This window comes from Emydura macquarii, unplaced genomic scaffold, assembly GCF_026122565.2.
Source record: "Emydura macquarii macquarii isolate MOO-44397 ecotype Brisbane River unplaced genomic scaffold, CSIRO-AGI_Emac_v2 contig_1876, whole genome shotgun sequence".
NCBI classification, from domain to species: Eukaryota; Metazoa; Chordata; order Testudines; family Chelidae; genus Emydura; species Emydura macquarii.
The window spans coordinates 4,065,814-4,087,587 of record NW_027132013.1 but is presented as its reverse complement, the minus strand read 5'-3'; the positions used below and the strand labels follow the sequence as shown (position 1 = coordinate 4,087,587).

Sequence of the window (21,774 nt, the reverse complement as noted above, 5' to 3'; positions counted from 1 at the left end):
ACTCCTCTGCCTCTGGAACCAACATCTGTAGCTCCTACACTAGGCACAGGAAATGATGTTTCCTTTGACTCTAATGCGTCAGTTCAAGATTCCACCACCGTTCTGTACCAAACTCCCTGCCTTGAGGTACATCTTGAGGATGAGACACCCCCCCCCAGTAGACATCTGATTCATCAACCCTGGCAAGAGCACCCTTGGGTCCTACCCCTTTTGGTTATGCCCCATCACAGTGGAATTTCTGGAATCCTTAGGTCCTCTATGGCAAACAGTTCTACAGGATGCTGTTGTGTAAGGGAGCCAGTAGCCACCGATGGTTCATGCCCCTCTTCCTTAGGAATAACCTCCAGAAGAGCAAGAACTAGGTGTAGAGGAGTCACCACCATCCAATAAATCCTCCTCCTCACCAGATGAGGCAGTTGTGTGCCCTTTGCCATCCTTCACAGATGACGTCAAGGCCATTCAGGATTGCAGATTCCGTTGGAGGAAATACAAGAACCTCAGCACTCCTCACTGGACATCCTCTAGACTTCTCCTCAAGCCACAGTGAATTACCTATTAATGATGCATTATTGTCACTAGCCGACATGGTGTGACAACCACAAGCGAACTTCCCACCCACTTGTAAATGGGCGACCCTTAACTCTTTGGTGGTCAGTTCTGTCAAAGAAAGAAATGGACGGTAATGGATCAACCTTCTCCAACAAGTAGCTTAGGTGCCTGAACCTTTTCAGTTATAAGAGCTATTCTTCAGCCACTCTACAATTCCCAGTTATTAACTATCAGGCCTTGATGACAAAATATGACATCACAAATTACTCCAGAGTCTCTCATTTTATTGATCATTTCCCTGAAGACCAGAGGGAGACATTTCAAGCTCTCATCACAGAAGGCCACATGATTGCTTAGGCTTTAATTCTGGGTTCACTTGAGGCAGAGGATACAGCTGCTATAGTCATGTGTTGTTTCATGGCTGCAATCCTCTGGCCTGTCCAGGGCAGTACAGAGTACCATGGAGGACTTCCATTTGAAGGGTTAAGCTCTTCAGTGTTGCCATGGATGGATCCCTTCACTCTCTCAAAGACAGGGCAACTTTGCAATCTCTTCCTATCTATATATCTGCAACAAAGAGAAAATACAGTAAGTCACAGACAGCTTAGCAGCTTCCTCTTCTCCATTACCAATCCTCCATGAGGTGGACTGAAACACCCAGAAACAGGTCAGATGTCCTCCGATGACATCACCATCAATGGCTTCTTCTAAGTGACCGTTTTTGATGCATTGGTTGAGGGTTGCAAATCATGCCCTTTCCTGGATCTTTTGCTGCACAATCCGTCCTTCATCAATATTATGGAGTGTGCCTCTCCCATTTCCTTCTTCCTGGGAGCTCATTGCCTCTGACAAATGAAACCTAGAGGTAGTTTCAATGGGCTATTTCATCCAGTTCAGCTCCCTCTATCCCTCTCACACCCATTCCACACTCTTCTTCAGGTACCCTTCTCAGAAGTGTTTCTTACAGCAGGAGATACAGTCTCTCCTGCTCTTAGGGACAGTCACACTCATTCCACAGGACTTCATTGGAAAAGGGTTCTACTTTCTGGTCCCCAAGAAGAAAGGAGGGTGGAGGCCCTATCCCTGTTCCAGACTCTGGGTCTCTAACTCAGCATGGCACAATTTGCTCTCACACCTGTACAATTAATAGACTCTGAGCAACTCTGGACTCCACATCTGCGAGTGAGTACTTGCCCATGCACAGGTTTGCTACAATGTCCAACTTCATTTCCACACTGTATAGAGCCCTCAAACCACAGCAAGGACATGCCTTCAACTCCTGGGCCACATGGCAGCCTGTACATTCATAACACCCCTAGGAAGGCTATGCTCTCGGTGTCTCCAAGCCTGACTCATATCTGTCTACATTCCGAACAAGCACAAGTCCAAACTATGGCTAAACCTTGGAGGATTCTCAAGTCCCACGACTGGAGGAAGGATCCTCAAAAGGTCTATATGAGAGTTCTGGTTTTGAGTCCTTCCCCCCAAAATATCAGCACAGATCCCTCTCTGTTAGGTTGGGGCACTCATTTCCAAGACTTAACAGCTCAAAGCAAATAGACCCCTCAGAAGCTGTTATTCCTCCATACCAGCATTCTTGATCTCAGAGCAGTCTGATCACTTGCCATCATTTCCCACCCAGCATCAGAGGTCACTGCCAAAATAATGCTGGGCAATAGGGCGGTAATGTATTATATACATCACCACCGGGAAGCAAGATCTTAATCCTTTATGCACAGAGTCCATAAAACTATGGAATTGGTGCATATCTCACCTCAGAGAAATCTCAACAGTTTACCTACTGAGGTTACAGAACATTGCAGCAGACTCCCTGAGCAGGACTTTCTATGAAGACCACATGTGACATTTGAACAACACAGCATTTAAGGAAATTTGTCTCACCAGAGGCTCCTTGAAGATAGATCTCTTTGTAACACTGTTCAATAGACAGTGCTAGCACTTCTGCTTGAGGAGAAGGCATGGTTGCAACTCACTGGGAAATGCCCCCATTGCCTTTGTTCTTATGTCTGGCTGTCTGCTTACTCCCTGGCACCATTGCTCCTCAAGTTCCTGAACAAACTGAAATAGGAGAGATGGGTGTCCATCCTTATAGCACTATCATGGCCAAAACTGGTCTGGTTCCCAGATCTACTTTGCCAGTCCCTTTGCCTTCCTTTGACAGCATACCTTCTGACTCAGGAATTAGGCACCAAGACTCACCCCAGTATTTTGTCTTTGTGCCTAAAGGCCTGGCTCTTTGATGACACTCTGGCATAAACTGGGATTGCTCTCTTGATGTCCAGACAGTGATCCTGGAAAGCAAAAAACTTGCCACAAGGAAAACTTACCTAGAGAAGTGGAATGGTTTCTAAGACTGGTTTGTCCAACGATCTTGCGTCTCTCTTCACACACATTTTCAATTACCTGCTACATTTAAAAAGCATGGATCTATTACTGACCTCAGTTAAGGTTCACTTAGCTGTTATTGCAGCGTTCCACTGTCTAATTGAGGGATTTTCAGTTATCACTCAGCCTACAGGCTGATGAGAGGAAGTCAGTCTCCATACACTGTTTCTATCTTGATAGGACTAAGCCCTTCAGGGCTTCTACCAGACTTTCATTTTTTCACGGAAAAAATGAAAAGGCCTCCATTGTCCTCCCAAACTGTATCAAAATGGGTGTCAGGAAGCCTTCTGGCATGTTATGAGATCTCTGGGTGGCGTGTCTCTCACCTAATATAATTGACCACTTCACCAGGGCTTAATCTATCTCTGTAGTCTTACTCAAGAATGTACCTATCTTGGACATCTGAAAGGGTGCTACCTGGCCCTCTACGTACATGTTTTCTCAGCGTTATGCTATTGTGTACACTGTGTTAGTGCTGATGTGGCCTTCGGTGAAGCTGTTCTAAAATCTGCACTAAATTAATCTCCTCAGCACCCTCGTCTGTAATTGAGGTACTACTCAGCAATCTTCTGACATGGAGTGCCCATAGAGACAATAACTCAAAGAAGGAGAGGTTACTTACCTTGTACAGTAACTGGAGTTCTTTGAGTTGTTTTGTCCCTAAGAATGCTCCACTACCTGCTTCTCCTTCCTTCTCCTGCTTTGGGGTCCTGGTCTCTGGGCTTCAAGGTTCAGAAGGAATTGGAGTGCCCTTCCCTATATACCCTCATAGTGGACACAAGGATGTGTAGGGCACAGGCATGGACCTGTGGACACTGCTGACAAAAAATCTCCAATCAAGAGAACATCCTGATGTGGTGCACCCTTAGGGACTATACGTCTTAAAGAACTCATTACTGTACAATGTAAGTACTCTCTCCTTTTCCTGAGCACATATAACATGTATGAGAAATTTAAAAAAATTAATTTTGGGACACAGTTTACCAAGAACTCAATCCTGTTGTTGGTTCAGCACCTTCAATTCTCATTATCATTCTTTCCTGTTGCTGAGACAGATTTATGATTCATAAAATCAGTATTGCAGAAATGCAGTAGTATATTTAAAGGATTCTTGTGGGGCTTAGGGAGTCATATGTGCACCTTGATCTCTGTCTCAGCAGTGGGCTCCTTCCTCTTATCCCCAATAGTAATACCTTAATCACCTATGCAGGGAATTCTGTGCAGCTGTTTTGGGATGCAGAATTTGGCTTATTGTGCTAATGTTCCATTTGTCTTTTTCTTTTGTATTTAGTTTTAAGCATTGGTGAAGGTGGATTCTGGGAAGGCACCACCCGAGGTCTTGTTGGATGGTTTCCTGCAGACTGTGTTGAGGAAGTGCAGTGTAAACCAAATGAAAGCAAACCAGGTAAGCAGATACAATTCAACAATAATTTGCACAGTGATAAATGAAATGTGTCTAATCTAGCACTGAGGTGGCCTAAATTAGAATATATTACATATCCTTACTGTGCAACACTGGACATTGAAGAATTAAATAAGGCTGAAGTACTGGATTGAAAAAATAAAGATCAGTGAAGATGTGTTTATTGATCAAACTTTCCTGGTCTTTGTCCAAACTAAACAATCTTTTTCTGGAAGCACTCTACTGTAAGTACTGATATAGCTCTCAAGTAGGAAATGATTATAGACATTTTCTAAGGCACCGTGTTGTAATTTATTTTCTAACTGTGTGTGAAAAGTATTTTACTGGTTCATTAAGCACATGAAAGAAATTTGACTATTGGTCTCCCAAATTGGTATAGTTACAAAATGTGTTAAAACTGCCATTTATTATAATAATAAAAAACATCTGTTCACTGTTTGGGGCCTTCAGTACATTTTAGAAGATGCAGCTATAAATAAGGGTCTCCTTCATAAATCCTAGATCCTAGTTTGCAAAAAGTTAGTGATAGAACTAAAAAAATAAATAAATAAAAAATCTAGGGATGGATTTAGGATCCGACTGGGAAAACTTTTTAAAAAAAATTAGAAAGTGAGGCGTGAACACTATGGTTTAAAAAAAAAAAAAAAAAAAAAAATACAGTAATTTCAAAAAAAAAAAAAGTTTGCAGGTTTCAAATGGTGGTTAATGTTTTTGAAAATTAAAATTAGTATTCTTCTATGCAGTGATGTTTGGCAAGAACAAATGAACACATTTAGGTCCAGATCGTACAATGAGCTTTGTATGGGCAGAACCCTGTGCCCATGGTAATCTCAGTGCAGAATCAGAACCTTAATACTTTTGTTACTGTGTTCAGCTGCAGGTTGTCTGTAATAACAGTTTTTTGAATGCATCTAAGAGATGCTCCATATAAAGCCACTTAAAAGTGTTGCTGTACAGCAATTAACAGTAGCCCAGGGAACTGAGTTCTCCATTACTATGCACAGGTTCTGCCATGAGTAAATAAAGAAAAGACAACTTTATTTAAGCACACTTTATGGTTCCAGGTATTACAGCATTCATGAATAAAAAATAACTATGCTACAATATTTTATTTAAAGAATAATGCACCCAATGCACCATAGCTACTTTCCCTATTTTTAAGGGAATGTGGGACATGCTCATACCTTCAGATTAAAAGCTCACTGTGAACTATAACAACTTCCAAAGTATATTAGTGATCTCTAGAAATATGGACTGGATAGAGTGGAATGGTCCAAATCAGTGGTTCCCAACGTTTTTGGCTCAAGGGCCACAGATATTATTTTTACAACCCTGAAGGGCCACCAGTATCTGCCAGCAGGCTGCCCTCCCCGTGCATTGCAGCCAGATGGAAAGAGTTCAGCGAGGAGGCTCCCTCCTCGCTTATCTCCCGTCTCCCTGGCTGCAGCAGGTAAACTGCACACATCCTGTAGCCCTGTGCGCTCCACCTGAGTCTCTAGGCAGTGGCTCTGTTTTGCAGCCAGGAGGATGGAGGATCAGCGCTCTCCTCCCTCTGGCTCCAGCAGGGACCCCAGCACCTATGGACCCAGGTGGAGCACTTTGCCCAGCTCCCTGCTACAGCCAGGGGGAGGGGAGTGCTAATCTCCCATCCCCTTGGCTGCAGCAAGGAGCCTGCACTAGTCTTTTAGCCCTGCGGAAATGCACTCTGCCTGGGTCCTTACGCAGCAGCTCCCTTCTGCAGGGATGCCTAGAGCCACTTTGAAAGCCCCCGCAGGCCACTTTTGGCCCCTGGGCCACAGGTTGGGAACCACTGGTCTAAATGAGCTATTAAGGTGTGTTGGATCATTGATCTGTGAATTAAGAACTTCCTGAGGCTGTAAAGACATTACAGTATAATTTTTGTACTGTCTTTCATACAAAAAGTATCAGCATTTCATAGATGATTATAGCCTGCCCGTGCACAATCTATGTGTTCAAGAATGGCCTCTGTATAGACAGGATAGGTTTGAGAAGGTAACACTGAGCAAGACTGTTGAAGAGTTAACGAACATTGAGAAACTTGTGTTGTAGGATTTGATTATTTTATTATATAAGGGTAGGTGGGCTGGGGATTCAGGGATAGGAGTTAGGGTATGTCTATACAGTCCACAGCAGTGAAGCTCCCACCTCGGGTCAATAGAGTTGGGCAAGTAGACTCACAAGAGCACTCTAAAGAATAGCCCTATAGACAGCACTTTGAAACTGCAGCGTGGCCTCTGAGACCCACCCTCCTCCCTTAAGTATTCATTGGGTCAGAGACTTAGTGGGAATGGGAATGACTCTAAAGCACAGTGGCTTGTAGGTTCCAGTCCTTGTTCCAATTAATATTTAAATATTTTATACAAAGTGGAACAGCTTGAACAGAAAAGATTGATAGAGACCCACTCCAGAATATCCATTGCCTAGGCACTCACCGAGGGGATAGGAAACCTGGGTTCTAACCCTTGCTCCAAATTTGACAGAGTGGGGATTTAAACGTGGGTTTCCCACATCTGGGGTGACTGCTCTAGCCATGGAGCTTTAGGGGTGGTAGCACCACCACCACCTGCCTTTAACAAGGATGGACCTAATTTAGGCACCTTTAGGCACTCCAGGCAGCGGTTCACAGCTCTGAACACCAAGCAGTGATAGGTGCCTCCCTCCAACCCAGATTTAGGGCCCTAACTCCCTTTGAGAAAGAGGGCTTAGCTCCAATCCCTTCTCATGATCCACACATTTCAAACCCAGACCCCCAGGGTTCATGGGCATGGCTACATTCCAACACTCCATCTGACAGCCTGTTAGCAACTGCTTACACTAGGACTCATGAAGCTTAGCCCCAATGTGAGGGTCCATCCCTGAAGTCCGATTGGTGGACTTCCAGATTGGTCAATTAGCCCACTGGCCTTGCTTAAGACAGCAGCAGGCACAGGAAGCTGTTTAAATTACTAGGCTTCACTCTGCCACTGCCCCGATTTCCTGGCATCTTGACTCGTGGCTCCCGGCCTCCGGTTTGTTTCCTGGCTCTGACATTCTGATCTGGGCTGACTCTGCTTCCTTACTTGTGGTTCTGGTCTCCAGTTTATCTACTGCTACTGACTCCTGGTATCCTGACCCAGAAGACTCTTAACTCCTGTCTCATGACTGCGGCCTCTGACTCCTCAACTAATAGGTCTGGCTGCCCACGACCTGGCTGTGACACTCCTCTCCTTGGCATTTTCTGCTAGCTAGATTAGGTGGCTCTCTTCTCAGCCTGAAATCCCATTCTCAGGTGCCTAACTTTCCCTGTGCATTGTCTAGCAAGCCTAGAAGTCTAACTTGGGGCTTTGGATTCTACTAGGCAGAAGGGCACCTAGATGAAGCATTGAAGTGCTGCTCACTTAAGACCCTTTTGTGGATCTATCCCTAAAGCTCCAGTCTTGCACCTGGATCCATGTGGGTGGACCTCTAATGCCCTTGCAGAACCTGCTGAACTCAGTGGGGCTCCATGTGGGTTCAGGAGTCCATCTGTGAGTGTGCAGTTATAGCAATGGTGCCTCCTGGTTCATTCTGTTTTCTCTCTCTCTTTTTGATTGTAAGCTCTTTCAGGGCAGATGCTGTCTCTTTGTGTATCATACTGCCCTGATGACATGACATAGGACATAAAGCTGAAAGGAACCTCCTAGGTCATTGAGTCTAGTACCATGTTATCACTCATTTTAATCCTGTTCATAAATTTATTAAGAGCCATCTTAAAACTAGTTAGGTTGTTTGCCCCGACTATTGCAGTTGGGAGGGTGTTCTAGAACCTCATTCCTCTGATGGTTAAAAACCTTCTTCTGATTTCCAAGCTAAATTTGTTCATGGCCAGTTTATACCTATTTGTTCTTGTGTCAATATTGTGCCTTAGTTTAAATAATTCTTCTTACCTCCCTGATGTATTTATAGAGAGCAATTATATCCTCCGGCAGCCTTTGTTTTGCAAGGCTAAACAAGTTAAGCTCTTTTATTCTCTCTCATAAGATAGGCTGTCCATTCCCCTGCTCATCCCAGCAGACCTTCTCTGCATCTGTTCCAGTTTGAATTCATGTTTTCAAACAGAGAATTGTATGCAAAATTTTTGGCACTAAATAATCTTTAAATATATGTTATTCTCTTCTGGAATGGAAAAATAATTTGATAAATATAATGGACAAATTTTCTATAATTGCCTGTGGAGTTGTGCCGTCACGTGTGGTAGTTTTGAAAATGGAGCTCACCTTCTTGGATTCTAAATGAACAAATGATGCGTAATACTTCATTGTGTAAAATACTATATGTTGGAATTATTCTTAGTATTGAATCAGTAAGGACATGAGGGTCAACCACTGAAGCATCAGAAAAATGCAATATATTAGAAAAGTATGATTACAGAAGTATGGTAGGGATTGGAAACAGTTGATGACTTAATGACCATAGGAAATGAAATAACTACATTTCTGCAAATGCAAAAATCAGAGTTAAAAATCAAGTTAATAAGCACCATGAAAGGATTACAGATTAAATTCTGTTTTCTGGGACTGTTTAAAGGACATCAACTAAGAAGTGTCACAAAATTGCACAAGTTGTGAGAACTCACACCATAGACTGTGCAAACTAGCAGAGAATTCATGCCAGTTCTTTAGAAAAAATAAAGATCCTCACAGTGCCCTACATTGCACTGCAGAATTTAGCACTCTTTTTTCACCCAACAGAACACTAACTGATTTTTCCATAGCATTTTCTATAAATGGGATCTCAGAACATTTCTTCAAGTGACCTGCCTTCTCCATTAAGGTTAGATAATAATGCTTAATAATAGCTTGTCACTGGCATGGCACAAATGAGCAAAAGACAGCTGATTCATGGAAAAACAAACTGCAATTAAACATTATATTCTCAATAAAACGGTATGGGCAGGTCGTCCTTGCCATGCAGATATAAAATTTCCTTCCTACAGACAACCTTGGGCAGCTGTATCACTATTGAGACCCTTCCATAGGAGTGGATTAGGCACTGTGAAACCACTATTGCTACCTGTGACTATTCCCCCCCCCAGCCTCTTCCCGCTTGTTTTCCATAGCTGGAGGTCTGCCCAAGGAAGGAGCTCAGCCCAATGCTAGAACTGTCCTCAGTGACTTTAGGACAGATTAACACAATCTGAGGCTCTAGGCATACCATGACATGGCTCCTCCTAGTTCCTGCATCTCTGTGCCATGGTGCATGGTTTTGGCTGGGGCCCCCAGAGCTGGGTCTTGAAATTTACACCCTAGTGAGATGCGTGAGGCAGCTCACCCCTCATAGAGTTATCGTTTCAGGCTACCTGCACATTTAGGCAAATGTCACTGCATCGGTTACATTAGGGTCACATTTTAAAACTTTTCTTCACTATCCGGATGCCTAGAAAACATTTTTAAAATGAAAATTGAGATTCTTCCTTCATCACATGACTTCTTGATCTAAAACGTCTATGCACAGGTCTATAATGGCCCAGCACTGTCTTCAATTGAAGATGCACTTGTTGAGCAACTCTGGACAATCAGATTTTACTGTAGGTGTCTCATGTTTGGCACCCAAAAATAGTGGGTGCTTTTTAAAATTTGGTGTAAGTGACTTACTTAAGGGCCATAGGGGAGGATCTGGGATTAGAAATGAGGAGTTTCTGGCAACCAATCTTGTGCCCAGAACACGTTTTTGAAGGTCATTGGGGAGTTTGTTTCTTAATGAAGGAAACATGAACATTGTTGGTATAATAAAACTAAGATCCTTCTATTCCTGTAGCATTGTTAATTGAGCAAAGCAAAGTCCTGCATTGATAATATTTCTCTGGTAGCATAACCTGTGGTGCCACATTTGTTCAATTCCAAACATTCAGGGAATTTTCTAGGCATCAGTGGGCAATTCCTATTAATTCTCTTACAAAACTGGAAAAGGGGAAATGGGCCCCTTGCCTCTTGTTAGCAGACGTACCAGCAGCTTCAACCAATTCTGACCTGATCTACACTTACCTGAGAATTCGGCGGCAATTGACAGGAGATACGCAAGCTACATAACCCCCATTAACTTTCATAACTTCCATTTTGCAATCCGTCTTCACTATGCTGTGCCGACAGGAAATGCATACCCGTCAACGCAGCACTACACTTTTTCTGGCGGTGGTTTTAATAGATTGACTTCAAGTCTTCACTTCTGCTCATCAATCCGGATAGATTGATCTGACGGTGGCGATGACCCTCACCCCATTCCTCTTTTTCATTTGTTGTTCCTGGAATCAGTTTATCACTGTGTTTTTTCCAGTCCTTCATCTCTGAATGAGGGAGTCTCATTTAGTTTACTAGATGTACCCTCTTTGGGGATCTGGCATGTACAATAGGACCAAATAGGCCTAGACAGAAAGAAAAGAAATAAGAATGATGGAGAGGAAGGGGAGACCGCAGGGCACACAGTACTTCTGGAATGAGAGGGAAAGGAGGAGCACACAACCCCTGTTGGTTTGGGAGGGGGAAGAATGGGGAATCTTGGTATGGGGGGGAAGTGGGAATTGGGAGACATGAAGGGAAAGAGAGAATGAGGGGGGCACCCAGAGCCCCTGGCATGGGAGGGAAGGGGACACTGGGCTCTTGGCATGGAGGTTGAATGGGGATCCTGGTAAGGGGATAGAAGGATATAGGAGGCACCAAGAGCCCTTGTCATGAGGGAAGGGGTGAGGTTTGAAGGGAATACCTGCGGGGGATGAGAGGGTAGAACAGGTGGAGCATGAAGTTGGCCTATGGAAGCAATGAAGTATAGGACTCTTTAGTATATACATTTTTCAGTATTATGAGACCTTTGGTAGTTCATTAATAGTGGTGGGGGTTTTTTTCTATGAAGGTTCTGAAAACAATTTTATATGTATATAAATGTCTGTTGTTCTACAAAAGGAGTTATGGATATTAAATAGTACCAGAAGCAAAATGCGCACTTGCAATATTATATGTAGATGTTAAAGCACTATATAAGTAATGTCGTGCAAGGATACTGTACACCAGTCTGTAACTTGAAAAAAAGCTTACGAATATGATTTAAAACACATTTACATCAGCTAGTGGTGTTAATTTAGAGCTGTCCTACATTAGAACATGGGAAAAAAATCTTTAGTCTTTTCATAGCTAGGTAGAATGGGAGCAATGATGTGGGTACGGGAACTAGATTTGAGATGCGGTGGCAAGTCAGTCAACAAAAAAAAGCCGCTGATTTAGCAGCTTAGTGCACGAATCTTCAAGCAGTTTTGACAAACCTCTGGAGCTGAGACTGCAGTATCAGCTCCAGCTTTGCCTCAAGTAATGGGAGTTTAATGAATGAACCTACCACAGCAAGTTTCTACATCTTAGCCTAGCTTTGCAAAGCAGTTGTTTTCTCTGTGATAATAAACAGCAGTTCAGGAAAGGACTTGTAAGGGAATTCACTGCTCGTGAACTAGGTTGACACTATAGGTATTGCAAAGCATCAGTTTACTTACCAAACAAATAAAACATCAGTGTATGCTTCCCACTCAATCCTGCCAATGTACATCATCTCTAACTGAGAGGATCTGTACAGGTGAGAAAGGTATCCATACTTATTCAGTCACTGGTCTTTTTATTGAGACTTAACAAAAGTGTCTGTTATTATGGTAATATTTGTGTGGTGAAAACCTGTCCATTGCAAGATGGACTGAGGTTACCAACCTGTTTTCTACAGTTCACTTAACATATCTCAAAGTAGAATGGTTTTCTTTTACTAATGACCTGAGTTAGGTTGATAGGTGTAACCTAGAAATATGAGGATTCTGTATTCCCCAAGTAATCTCCTAATCCATCCAATTTCCCTCAACAGCATAGAACTATATAAGGATTAAGTTTTATTTAGAAGGAAACATGAATAATAACCCAAACAAACCTAAGCCTGTGGTTTATGAGAAACAAAATTTAAGCTGGAGGGTTTTGCTTTTTAAGCATACATCTGAATTTACTGTCATTTATATGTCTTTTAACTCTGATGACATACATTTTTATTCATGTAATTGTTGGGCTGTCCCCACTTCTCATCTGAGATGCACTTCAACCTTTTTGCTCTGATTTTCACAGTTGCTAGGAGCCATTTAAGAATGTCTCTTATCAGCTGAAAAAGGGCAGCACAATTCCCTAAAGCACTGAAATAAGCTGAAAATAAATATGAACTACAGAGCAAAATAAAAATAAAAATCAAAGAATAGGCTTTGATTATACTGTATACTTTTCATATAGATCTGGGATTTTTGAGGTGGTGAGTCAGGTCACGTAAGCATCCTATGAGCTGTATGGGCCTAGGGAAGCCCACCTGAAAGTGCCAAGGTCAGCGCAGACTACAAAGAGGGAGAGCAAATTCTTCCAAACTAGTGGCTAACACTGCAGTTAGATTCACCAACCAGTCACAAACAGTGCTCCTTATTTTCCACACTGGTTATCAAGAAACAAGAAATACACATTCCCCTTTATTACATTTCAGTTTCTGGCTACCAGTCAGCAACTAGGTCCAGTAAAGAGATAAGTTATTTAAAAGCATCTATTCCAGCGGTTCTCAACCTTTTTTTCCCGAGTACCACTCGGGAAAAAAAGGGGGGAGGGGACTTTTGGCAGCGGCGGGGTTACATGGGGGGAACAATGCCCTCCGCCGAAACCCTGCCGCCGTTTGCCCCTTTTCGGCGGCAGGCTTTCGCGGGGCTAGGGGGGCTTTCGGCGGGGGGGGGGGAAACTTTCAGCGGCAGATTTGGCAGCGCAGTACGGCTCGCGTACCACCCAGCCTTCTTCAAAGTACCACCGGTGGTACGCGTACCACCGGTTGAGAACCGCTGATCTATTCACTTTACCAAAATGTTCTCCTTATTCCCAAAGGATCAGCCACATTACCAGATCAACATGACTTCAGTTCTTACCCAAAATATCACATTGCTAGCCAATCCTTTAATATGTAAAACTAAAGGTTTATTATAACGGGAAAGAAACAAACAAGAGGAGAGATGTTAAATGATTAAAACAATCAGATGCACACAAATGACTTCAAAGTCCACATATATATATATATCAAATTCTTAGCAGAGATTTGGAGTTTGCAGGCTTGTACAGTTCCTCTGTAGTACATCCAGTACCTGAATGGGCCTCGGTTCTTTGTTTCACAGCCTCAGATGCAGAATAGTTGATCCAGAGGTAGGAAGCAGAAATGAAGACAAAATGGAGATGGTAAAACTGCTTTATATACCTTTTCCCATGTGAGTGGATGCATTTAGTCTTAGTTTGTGGAAGTTTACAGGCACAAAATGAAGTCCAGGGCCATATGAGTAAGTCACATGCCCTTGCATGCCTTGATGACTCATAGGAGCAGCCATTGTCCATGCTCTGGCTGGAATGTTCACAGGAAGGCTCACAGGGTGGTGAGAGGCTTCTTCTATGGTCTATCATGTGAGTTAAAAGTTCTTTAATGGGCCATTAATTTGCAATGTCCATTCACAATGGGCTGGCTAGACTGTATACAAACAATGAGTGTTACCCCAGGAGCAAACACATTTGAAATACAGGTTTGTAGTTAATGTTCCTAACTTTAGATACAAAGATGATACATGCATACAAACAGGATAATCATATTTGATAGATTATAACCTTTCCATTGATACTTTACTTGGTATATCTTGCAAGAATCATTGCAATTTTATCATATTGGTATTAATAGTATTATAAATGATCACTCATATTCCAGATAGTGTCACACTTCCCTTCCATGGTTCTTTCGGCCCCTTTTCTCCATGTCCAACAAGCTTCTGTTCAGAGTACAAACTCTTTAGTGTCTCAGAAAATCCAAGTGCAGTTGTGCTATTTTCATGCTCCCATTAATCCTGGGTTTTAGCATTTTCCATTAATCTCCCCATTTTATCTAATTTGCAACATGTAAGATCATCTGTTTGGTCATGGCAGGAAATATTCAGGTAATAAGTATAATTATAACACATATAAAACATCATCTGGACCCACGGGAAAGAGTCCCTCGAAGAATTTCACCGGGATTTCAATAATTTCCATCCCAATATCAACTTCAGCCTGGACCAGTCCACACAAGAAATCCACTTCCTGGACACTACAATACAAATAAAGGAGGGTCACATTAATACCATCCTATACCAAAAACCAACTGACCGCAATACGTATCTTCATGCCTCCAGCTTTCACCCTGGACGCATTACACTATCCATTGTCCACAGCCAAGCCTTAAAATACAGCCAGATTTGCTCTGATCCCTCAGACAGAGACAAACACCTACAGGATCTCTATGAAACATTCCTAAAACTACAATACCCACCTGGAGAAGTGAAGAAACAAATTGACTGGTACCCAGAAGTCACCTACTACAGGACAGGCCCAACAAAGTAAACAACAGAACACCACTGGCCATCACCTACAGTCCCCAGCTAAAATCTCTCCAACACATCATTAAAGATCTACAGCCTATCCTAGCAGATGATCCTTCTCTCGCTCAGGCAGTGGGAGGCAGACCCATCCTAGCTTACAGACAGCCCCCCAGCCTGAAGCAAATATTCACCAACAACCATACATCCTACAAGAAGTCTAATCAAGGAACCTATCCCTGCAACAAACCCCGTTGTCAGCTCTGCCCACACATCGACTCTAGTGACAGAATCACTGGTCCTAACCACATCAATCACATCATAAGGGGCTCATTCACCTGCACATCCACTAATGTAATATATGCCATCATGTGCCAGCAATACCCCTCTGCCATGTAGATTGGCCGGACTGGACTATCACTACGCACAAGGATAAATGGACACAAATCAGACATAAAAATTAATAACATCCATAAACCAGTTAGAGAACACTTCAATCTCCCAGGACACACTATCTCTGACCTGAAAGTTGCTATCCTGTCACAAAAAAACTTCAAGAACAGACTTCAAAGAGAAACTGCTGAGTTAGAAATTATCTGCAAACTTGACACATTCAAACTGGGTTTAAACAGAGATTTGGAATGGCTATCTCTCATTACAGGAAGTAATTTGCTCCTACTCAATGGTTGTCATTAGACCTCAAGTACCCGGCTGCCATCCACCTACCCCATTGTTTTCTATGCCTTTGGATATGTATATGTTACCTACTATATATATGTTGCCTGTATTTGCTATGTTATTTCTACCAACTGCATCTGAGGAAGTGGGATGCAACCCACGAAAGCTTATGCCTACTGAAATTAAATTTGTTAGTCTTTAAAGTGCTATAGAACTCTCATTGTTTTTGCTGTATACAGACTAACACAGCTACCCCTCTGGAATTCTTCAACATATAAAACTGCCTTCTGAGCCACTGCGTAGAACATAAGATAAGATAGAACAAGAAGATAAGACACAGAGAGGGTGATGTATCATGGGATGAGCTAGTCCTGAGAGGGGTTAAAGCTTCAATCGTTGGCCTGTTACAAGATCTTCAGGCTAAATCAGAATTTAAGAGCACCATCACTGTTATGCACTGCAAGAACAGTCTAGGAAAAATATTTTTACCGTTATGTCTTCAAAGCATTATATAAACATCTATTTAACTAAAGCAATAAAGCAATAGCTCCACTCTCAAACAGTTCTTTCATATAATAATTGATTTGTGCTGCTAAGGTCTCTATTGGTCTAACTTGTGCTAATTTGTAAAATAAATGAATTACAGAAGAACATGTTTTGACTGTAGAATCATAAAAATGTAGGATTGAAAGAGACCTCAATAGGTCATCTAATCTAGTCCCCTGCACTAAGACAGGAGTAAGTACTATTCTAGACAATCCTTGACAGGTGTTTATCTACCCTGTTCTTAAAACCCTCCAATGTCCGGAGATTCCACAACCTTCCTAGGTAATTTGTTCCAGTGCTTAACTACCTTTTACAGTTAGGAAGTTTTTCTTAATGTCTAACCTAAATCTCCCTTGCTGCAATTTAAACCCATTACTTCTTATCCTTTCTTAAGTGGATAAGGAGAACAATTTATAATCCTTCTCTTTATAACTACCTTTTACTAATTTAAGACTATTATCATGCCCACCCTCTGTCTTATCTTCTCCGGACTAAACAATCCCAATTTTTTCATTCTTGCTTTCTAGGTCATGTTTTCTAGCCATTTCATCACTTTTGTTGCTCTCCTCTGGACTTTCTCCAATTTCTCCTCCTCTTTCCTGAAGTGTGGTGCCCAGAACTAGACACAATAGTCCAGCAGAGGCCTTATAGTGCTGAATAGTGTCTGGCTTACAACAACAAATACCAAAATGATGTTCAGTTTTTTTGCACCAGCGATTACATTGTTGACTCATTTTTAGTTTGTGATCCTCTATAACCCTCAGATCATTTTCTTCAGTTCTCCTTCCTAGGCAGTCATTTCCCATTTTGTATTTGCGCAATTGCTTATTCCTTCCTAAGTGCAGTATTTTGCATTTGTCTTTATTGAATTTCATCCTATTTATTTCATGTCATTTTTCCAGTTTGTCAAGACATTTTGAATTCTTTGAATGTCCTTCAAAGTGCATGCAACCCCTCCCAACTTAGCATCATCTGCAGACTTTGTAAATATGTTCTCTGTGCCATTATCCAAATCATTTATGAAGATATTGAAAAGAAACAGACCCAGGATAGATCCCTGTGGGACCCTATTCTATATGTACTTCCAGCTTGACTGTGAATCATTGATAACTACTCTCTGAGTATGGTTTTCTAACCAGTTGTGCATCCACCTTACAGTGGGTTCATCTAGTCTATATTTCCCTATTTTGCTAATGGCAAGGTCATGTAAGACAGTATCAAAAGCCTTACTAAAGCTTTGGTAAAGACGCTACTCTGCCAAACCCACCTCCCTTTTAGTTAGTGTCTAGCAAACTTATTAATTTAAGCTCCAGGTCTGGTTTACGTTTCTGTTGAGTTTGAAGACTGAGAGGTTAGATGTAAAATGATTGCTTTGTGAGAAATTTTCACCCACGGATGATAGCGTGTTTTTGTCTTCTATCATTTTTCTGTGTGAGTTCATTCGAGAGCGTAGTGCTTGTCTTGTTTCACCCCCATAGTTGTTATTGGGGCATTTCGTGCAGTGGATGAGGTGCACCACATGTTGCCATAAGCATGTCTAACTGAGACATGGACTAAGTAGAGACACTGGATTTATGGTCTATTAAAACAATCTATAATCCACTAAACACACATCCTGGCCTTTCCTCCACTCCCCCGCCTATGACTGAAGATGTGTTAACTGGCCCCTTCACCTTGAATGGTCCCTTGAAATTTGTGTTATCTACTTGTGCTAAATAATCTGTTCCAATTTGTATTTGTCTGTAACATTCTGAGAGCATTTCCCAGACTGAAGAAGAGCTCTGTGTAAGCTTAGAATCTTGTCTCTCTCACCAACAGAAGTTGGTCCGATAAAAGTTTTACCTCACCAACCTTGTGTCTCTAATATCCTGGGACCAACACAGCTACTTTTTTTTTTATACCACTTGCTTTTTTTTATACTCATCCTTTGTAACTTGACCTAGTTTCCACTTTTTGTATGACTCTCTTTTGAGTTTCAGGTCTTTGTAGATCTCCTGGTTAAGCCAGTCTGGTTTCTTACCATACTTTCTATATTTTCTGTAACAAATTACATCATAAGCTAGCAGCAAGGAGAAGCTTGTTAATTTCTCATTCATGATGGGGACACACCATTATGAAAGACAAAATTTTTACATTAAGAAATGAGTGATTCCAACAGAATAAGGTGCCATGCCTTCAAAAACATGGTCACAGACATTACTTTACACACTCTGGGGCGTGTCTCAGATGGTGTAAATTGTCATAACTTGACTTCAGTGGAGCTATGACAGTTTATACCAGCTGAGGATTTGCCCCTATGAGTAGTCCCATTAAAGTCAATGGGACTACTCATAGTGTATAAAGTTAATCATGTACCAATGTCTTTGCAGGATCGGGGCCTACAATAGCAAGGATGGTATATCACCAAATGTATGTTGCATATTTATTTTTACCATTATGTTTCAGTTCAGTTTCATTGTGTATAAAATTGCATCCTGAACTAGTAAGCAAATGTACCATATTATGTAAAAATAATGAAGTCTTATTAAATCTTTGCCCAGAGATTGGGGATAGAGAAGCAGGTTTTTGTGTGCATATTAGAAAGGTTTATTATATTCAAACCTTGTTACTCAAAAACATTACTCTATATCACTTCAGTACTTAAAAAATGTTAATTTTAGTCTGTATTTTTTTAATTATTTGACATATTCCATCATTTATGATAGGCAAATCTGAGGATTCTGCTCTTCTGGGATTTTGGAGTATTTAGAATTTGATGATGAACATTTATTTTGATATCAGTCTCTGAAATCTGTCTAGTCTAGAAATTACTTTTTTTCATGAATACAGATCTCCCACAAGACATTGTACATGGATCTTAACTATTCTTTACATGAACACTTTATTTATTTATTTATTTAAAATTATAGTAGTATTTGGTCTTGGTTGCTGTTTTTATCCTGAAGAAGCCACAGAATTTGTCCCTCTATGATTTGCTTATTCATATTTCACTTTCATATACATGCCTATACAAATGCTACCTACATTGGAATAGAACTTCTATTAAAACCATTCTATTTATAAACCATTATTGACTAAATTATAAGTAATAGGTGTCCCATGTCTTGAAACTATGTAGCCTAACACTTTTTAGGCAATCAGTTACTTCAGTGCACCATGTCAGTAGAATACATCATCAGAGTACAGCAGGACAAATCCCAGAGCTATGACTACTCTAAAGTGTTCATCAATCCATCATTCTCTTCTGAGTTTTTCTAATACTAGGCAAAACATTTGTTTCTTTTTCTTCTTTCAGTCATCTGAGTCATCCAAAATAAAAGGCTTGATAACAGTGGAGGCTGCATTTAAAAGAAAACACTTTCAAAACACTGACTAATTCTGTGAGACATAATCTTTGTAAATTTAAAGAAGGTGATAGGGCATCTTCACACAGAAGGAGCAGAGTGACTATAAGAGTGATATAAAAAAAATGCGCCTGGATAGCAATGACTGGTAGACATTCCCACTATGATAGTTTTTGACTGCAGCCTCATATCCTACAGTGATTTGAGATTCTGTCCTTGGCCTTTGCATCAACACCTGCCTATGGCCAAGGAGAGTGGAAAATACGTTAGCTCTTCCTTCTGGGTAACGGATCTGTCAATGGCAGGAGAACTAGTTGGGAATATTTTAGTTGTTGACAATGGCTGATCATAGTAATATCATGAAAATGAGTAAATTTATTTTGGGTCAGGAAAAAAAAATTAATTATGTTTGGTGTTTGTTTACACACCAATTAAGGCTCTGATTCTGCACTGAAAATCACATAGGTAGAGCCCTGCCCTCTTAGGTCTGTTGACTTCATTATAGGATTGAAGCCTAATTATACCCTTGAAGTTCAGTTTTCTAGAAGAAGAATTAAAATACTATGCTTGAAAATATTCTTAAATAATGAAAAAGAATATCAGATCAACATTTATAGTCTTATTTTTCAAGCCGTGGACATGTTCTTATTTGTGTTTTGGTAAAAACTAGAGCTTTAGTGAATATTTCCAAAACAGTATTCATGAACATTTGTTTGAATTTCAAATAGCTGTTGAGTTTGACCATGTTATTCATAACCATTCACACAAACAAGATTTTGTTGGCACAGAAGTTTGAGAAATTGGCTGTGGTTATGTATCTGATTCAAAATTAACTGAAGTTACTTGAACAACCACCAATGACTTTCCTGGACTTTTGATCAGGAACTATAGGATTAGCTTTATTGGTATGTGTGAACAAGGGAATTTGTACATGAACAAGACTATTTGCCATTCATTTTCTCCCGTTTAGAAAGTTTTAATAATCCAGGAAAGTAGTTCTGTTAGAGAATGGACTCATACATGACAAAAATACAAAGGGCATAATTTGCCAACATAAAATATGCAGCAAATACGAAATACGGTTGTAGAAATCAACAAACATTTTGTGAACAATTTACAAACAGAAAACAGAGTTAAATTTGTCTGGTCATGTATTTGCAAAAAATAATTTGACCAGTTATGGGAAAGACAACTGAGTCCATTCAATCCTCAGCTCATGCTTGTAACTCCTGTTAATCAAATATTATGCACAACAAAGGAACCAGACCTAACCCAAAGAGAGGAGATTTAAGAGATTTTCAGTGTTTTGGGTTAGAAATTATGAATATAACTCCTGAAAATAATAAAAAGAATTGTTCTAATTCCCTATACAACACATCAACAGTTTATCAAACATAATATAGTGTATTCTTACCTCTGTATTTTATTTACATAATTTCCTGTCAAAAATATGAGTGAAGTAGTAATTTAAAAAACACACAGAAACAAACAAATCTACAGTAGAGTAAAGATTAACAGAAAACCTCCAAAGGAAGAATTTTATGATCTTTTGTACACTCCCTAGTTGAATGTTGCATTATACAGTCATTTACAACCAGTTAGAACCTACACATCTCCTGCCACCTAAAAAGAAATTGGGCCTTCAGCAAGGCAAGTCCGTGAACCATGTGGCAGCTGATATTTCTATCTGCATGTATCTGTTTAAGAAGATTCCTATCTCATCTCCCAAGTCTTTGTCTAAGTTTGGCAGAAAATATATATCAAACATATTTTTGTGATGTATCTTTGCAAGGCTTGCTCTTTTGTAATGATAATATTTTGTATTTTTATCTTGTATTTATTGTCCATCTCAATTTTCTCAAAGGGCTGTGCAAAAGTTATTACAAGTGGGGAAACTGAGGCATAGAGTTGAGCATGTATTAGAGCCAGGCTTATGGTCACACAGTGATGAAGCAGTAGAGCCAAAAATAAAACTCAGATTTTCTAAGTCTCTCTGCTTTAATAATACGCTTCCTCTCTGAAGTCCTAATTCAGCAAAGCACTGAAACATGTTCCTAAGCCCTAATGATGTGAAGTCAATGGGACTTATCACATGCTTATGTACTGTTCCGAACTGGGGCTTGAAGAGGAAAAGATACAATAAGAAAAGCTAAATCAACATAATTAAAAAAAAAAAAACACCACCTGCTCCTCTAAAATATAAAACGCATCCCACAAAGACAGGAAACATAATGATGACGCAACCTGGTAAGCAGCTGGCACAAAATATATAGATGCCAATTGCTATATCCTCCTTATGAGTGCTTAAATCCCAGTCAGCTATTGGCAATGGCATAAGTTTTAAAATATTTTTATTTTATTTATTAGATTGTAAGGTTCCAATGCTACAAACATTTAACTCATGGTCATAAACTAACGGG

At 40.6% G+C, this 21,774-nt stretch overlaps 1 protein-coding gene across 1 annotated transcript in view; it reads left to right on the top strand.

Annotated features, from left to right (window-relative positions):
• Nucleotides 1–21,774, top strand: part of SHANK2 (SH3 and multiple ankyrin repeat domains 2) — a 621,534-nt gene that overhangs the window by 298,344 nt on the left and 301,416 nt on the right. Inside the window, exon 15 of the mRNA XM_067557524.1 lies at nucleotides 4,247–4,360. Within this exon, the coding sequence (XP_067413625.1) occupies nucleotides 4,247–4,360 (114 nt within the window). The remainder of the gene's footprint in view (nucleotides 1–4,246; nucleotides 4,361–21,774) is intronic.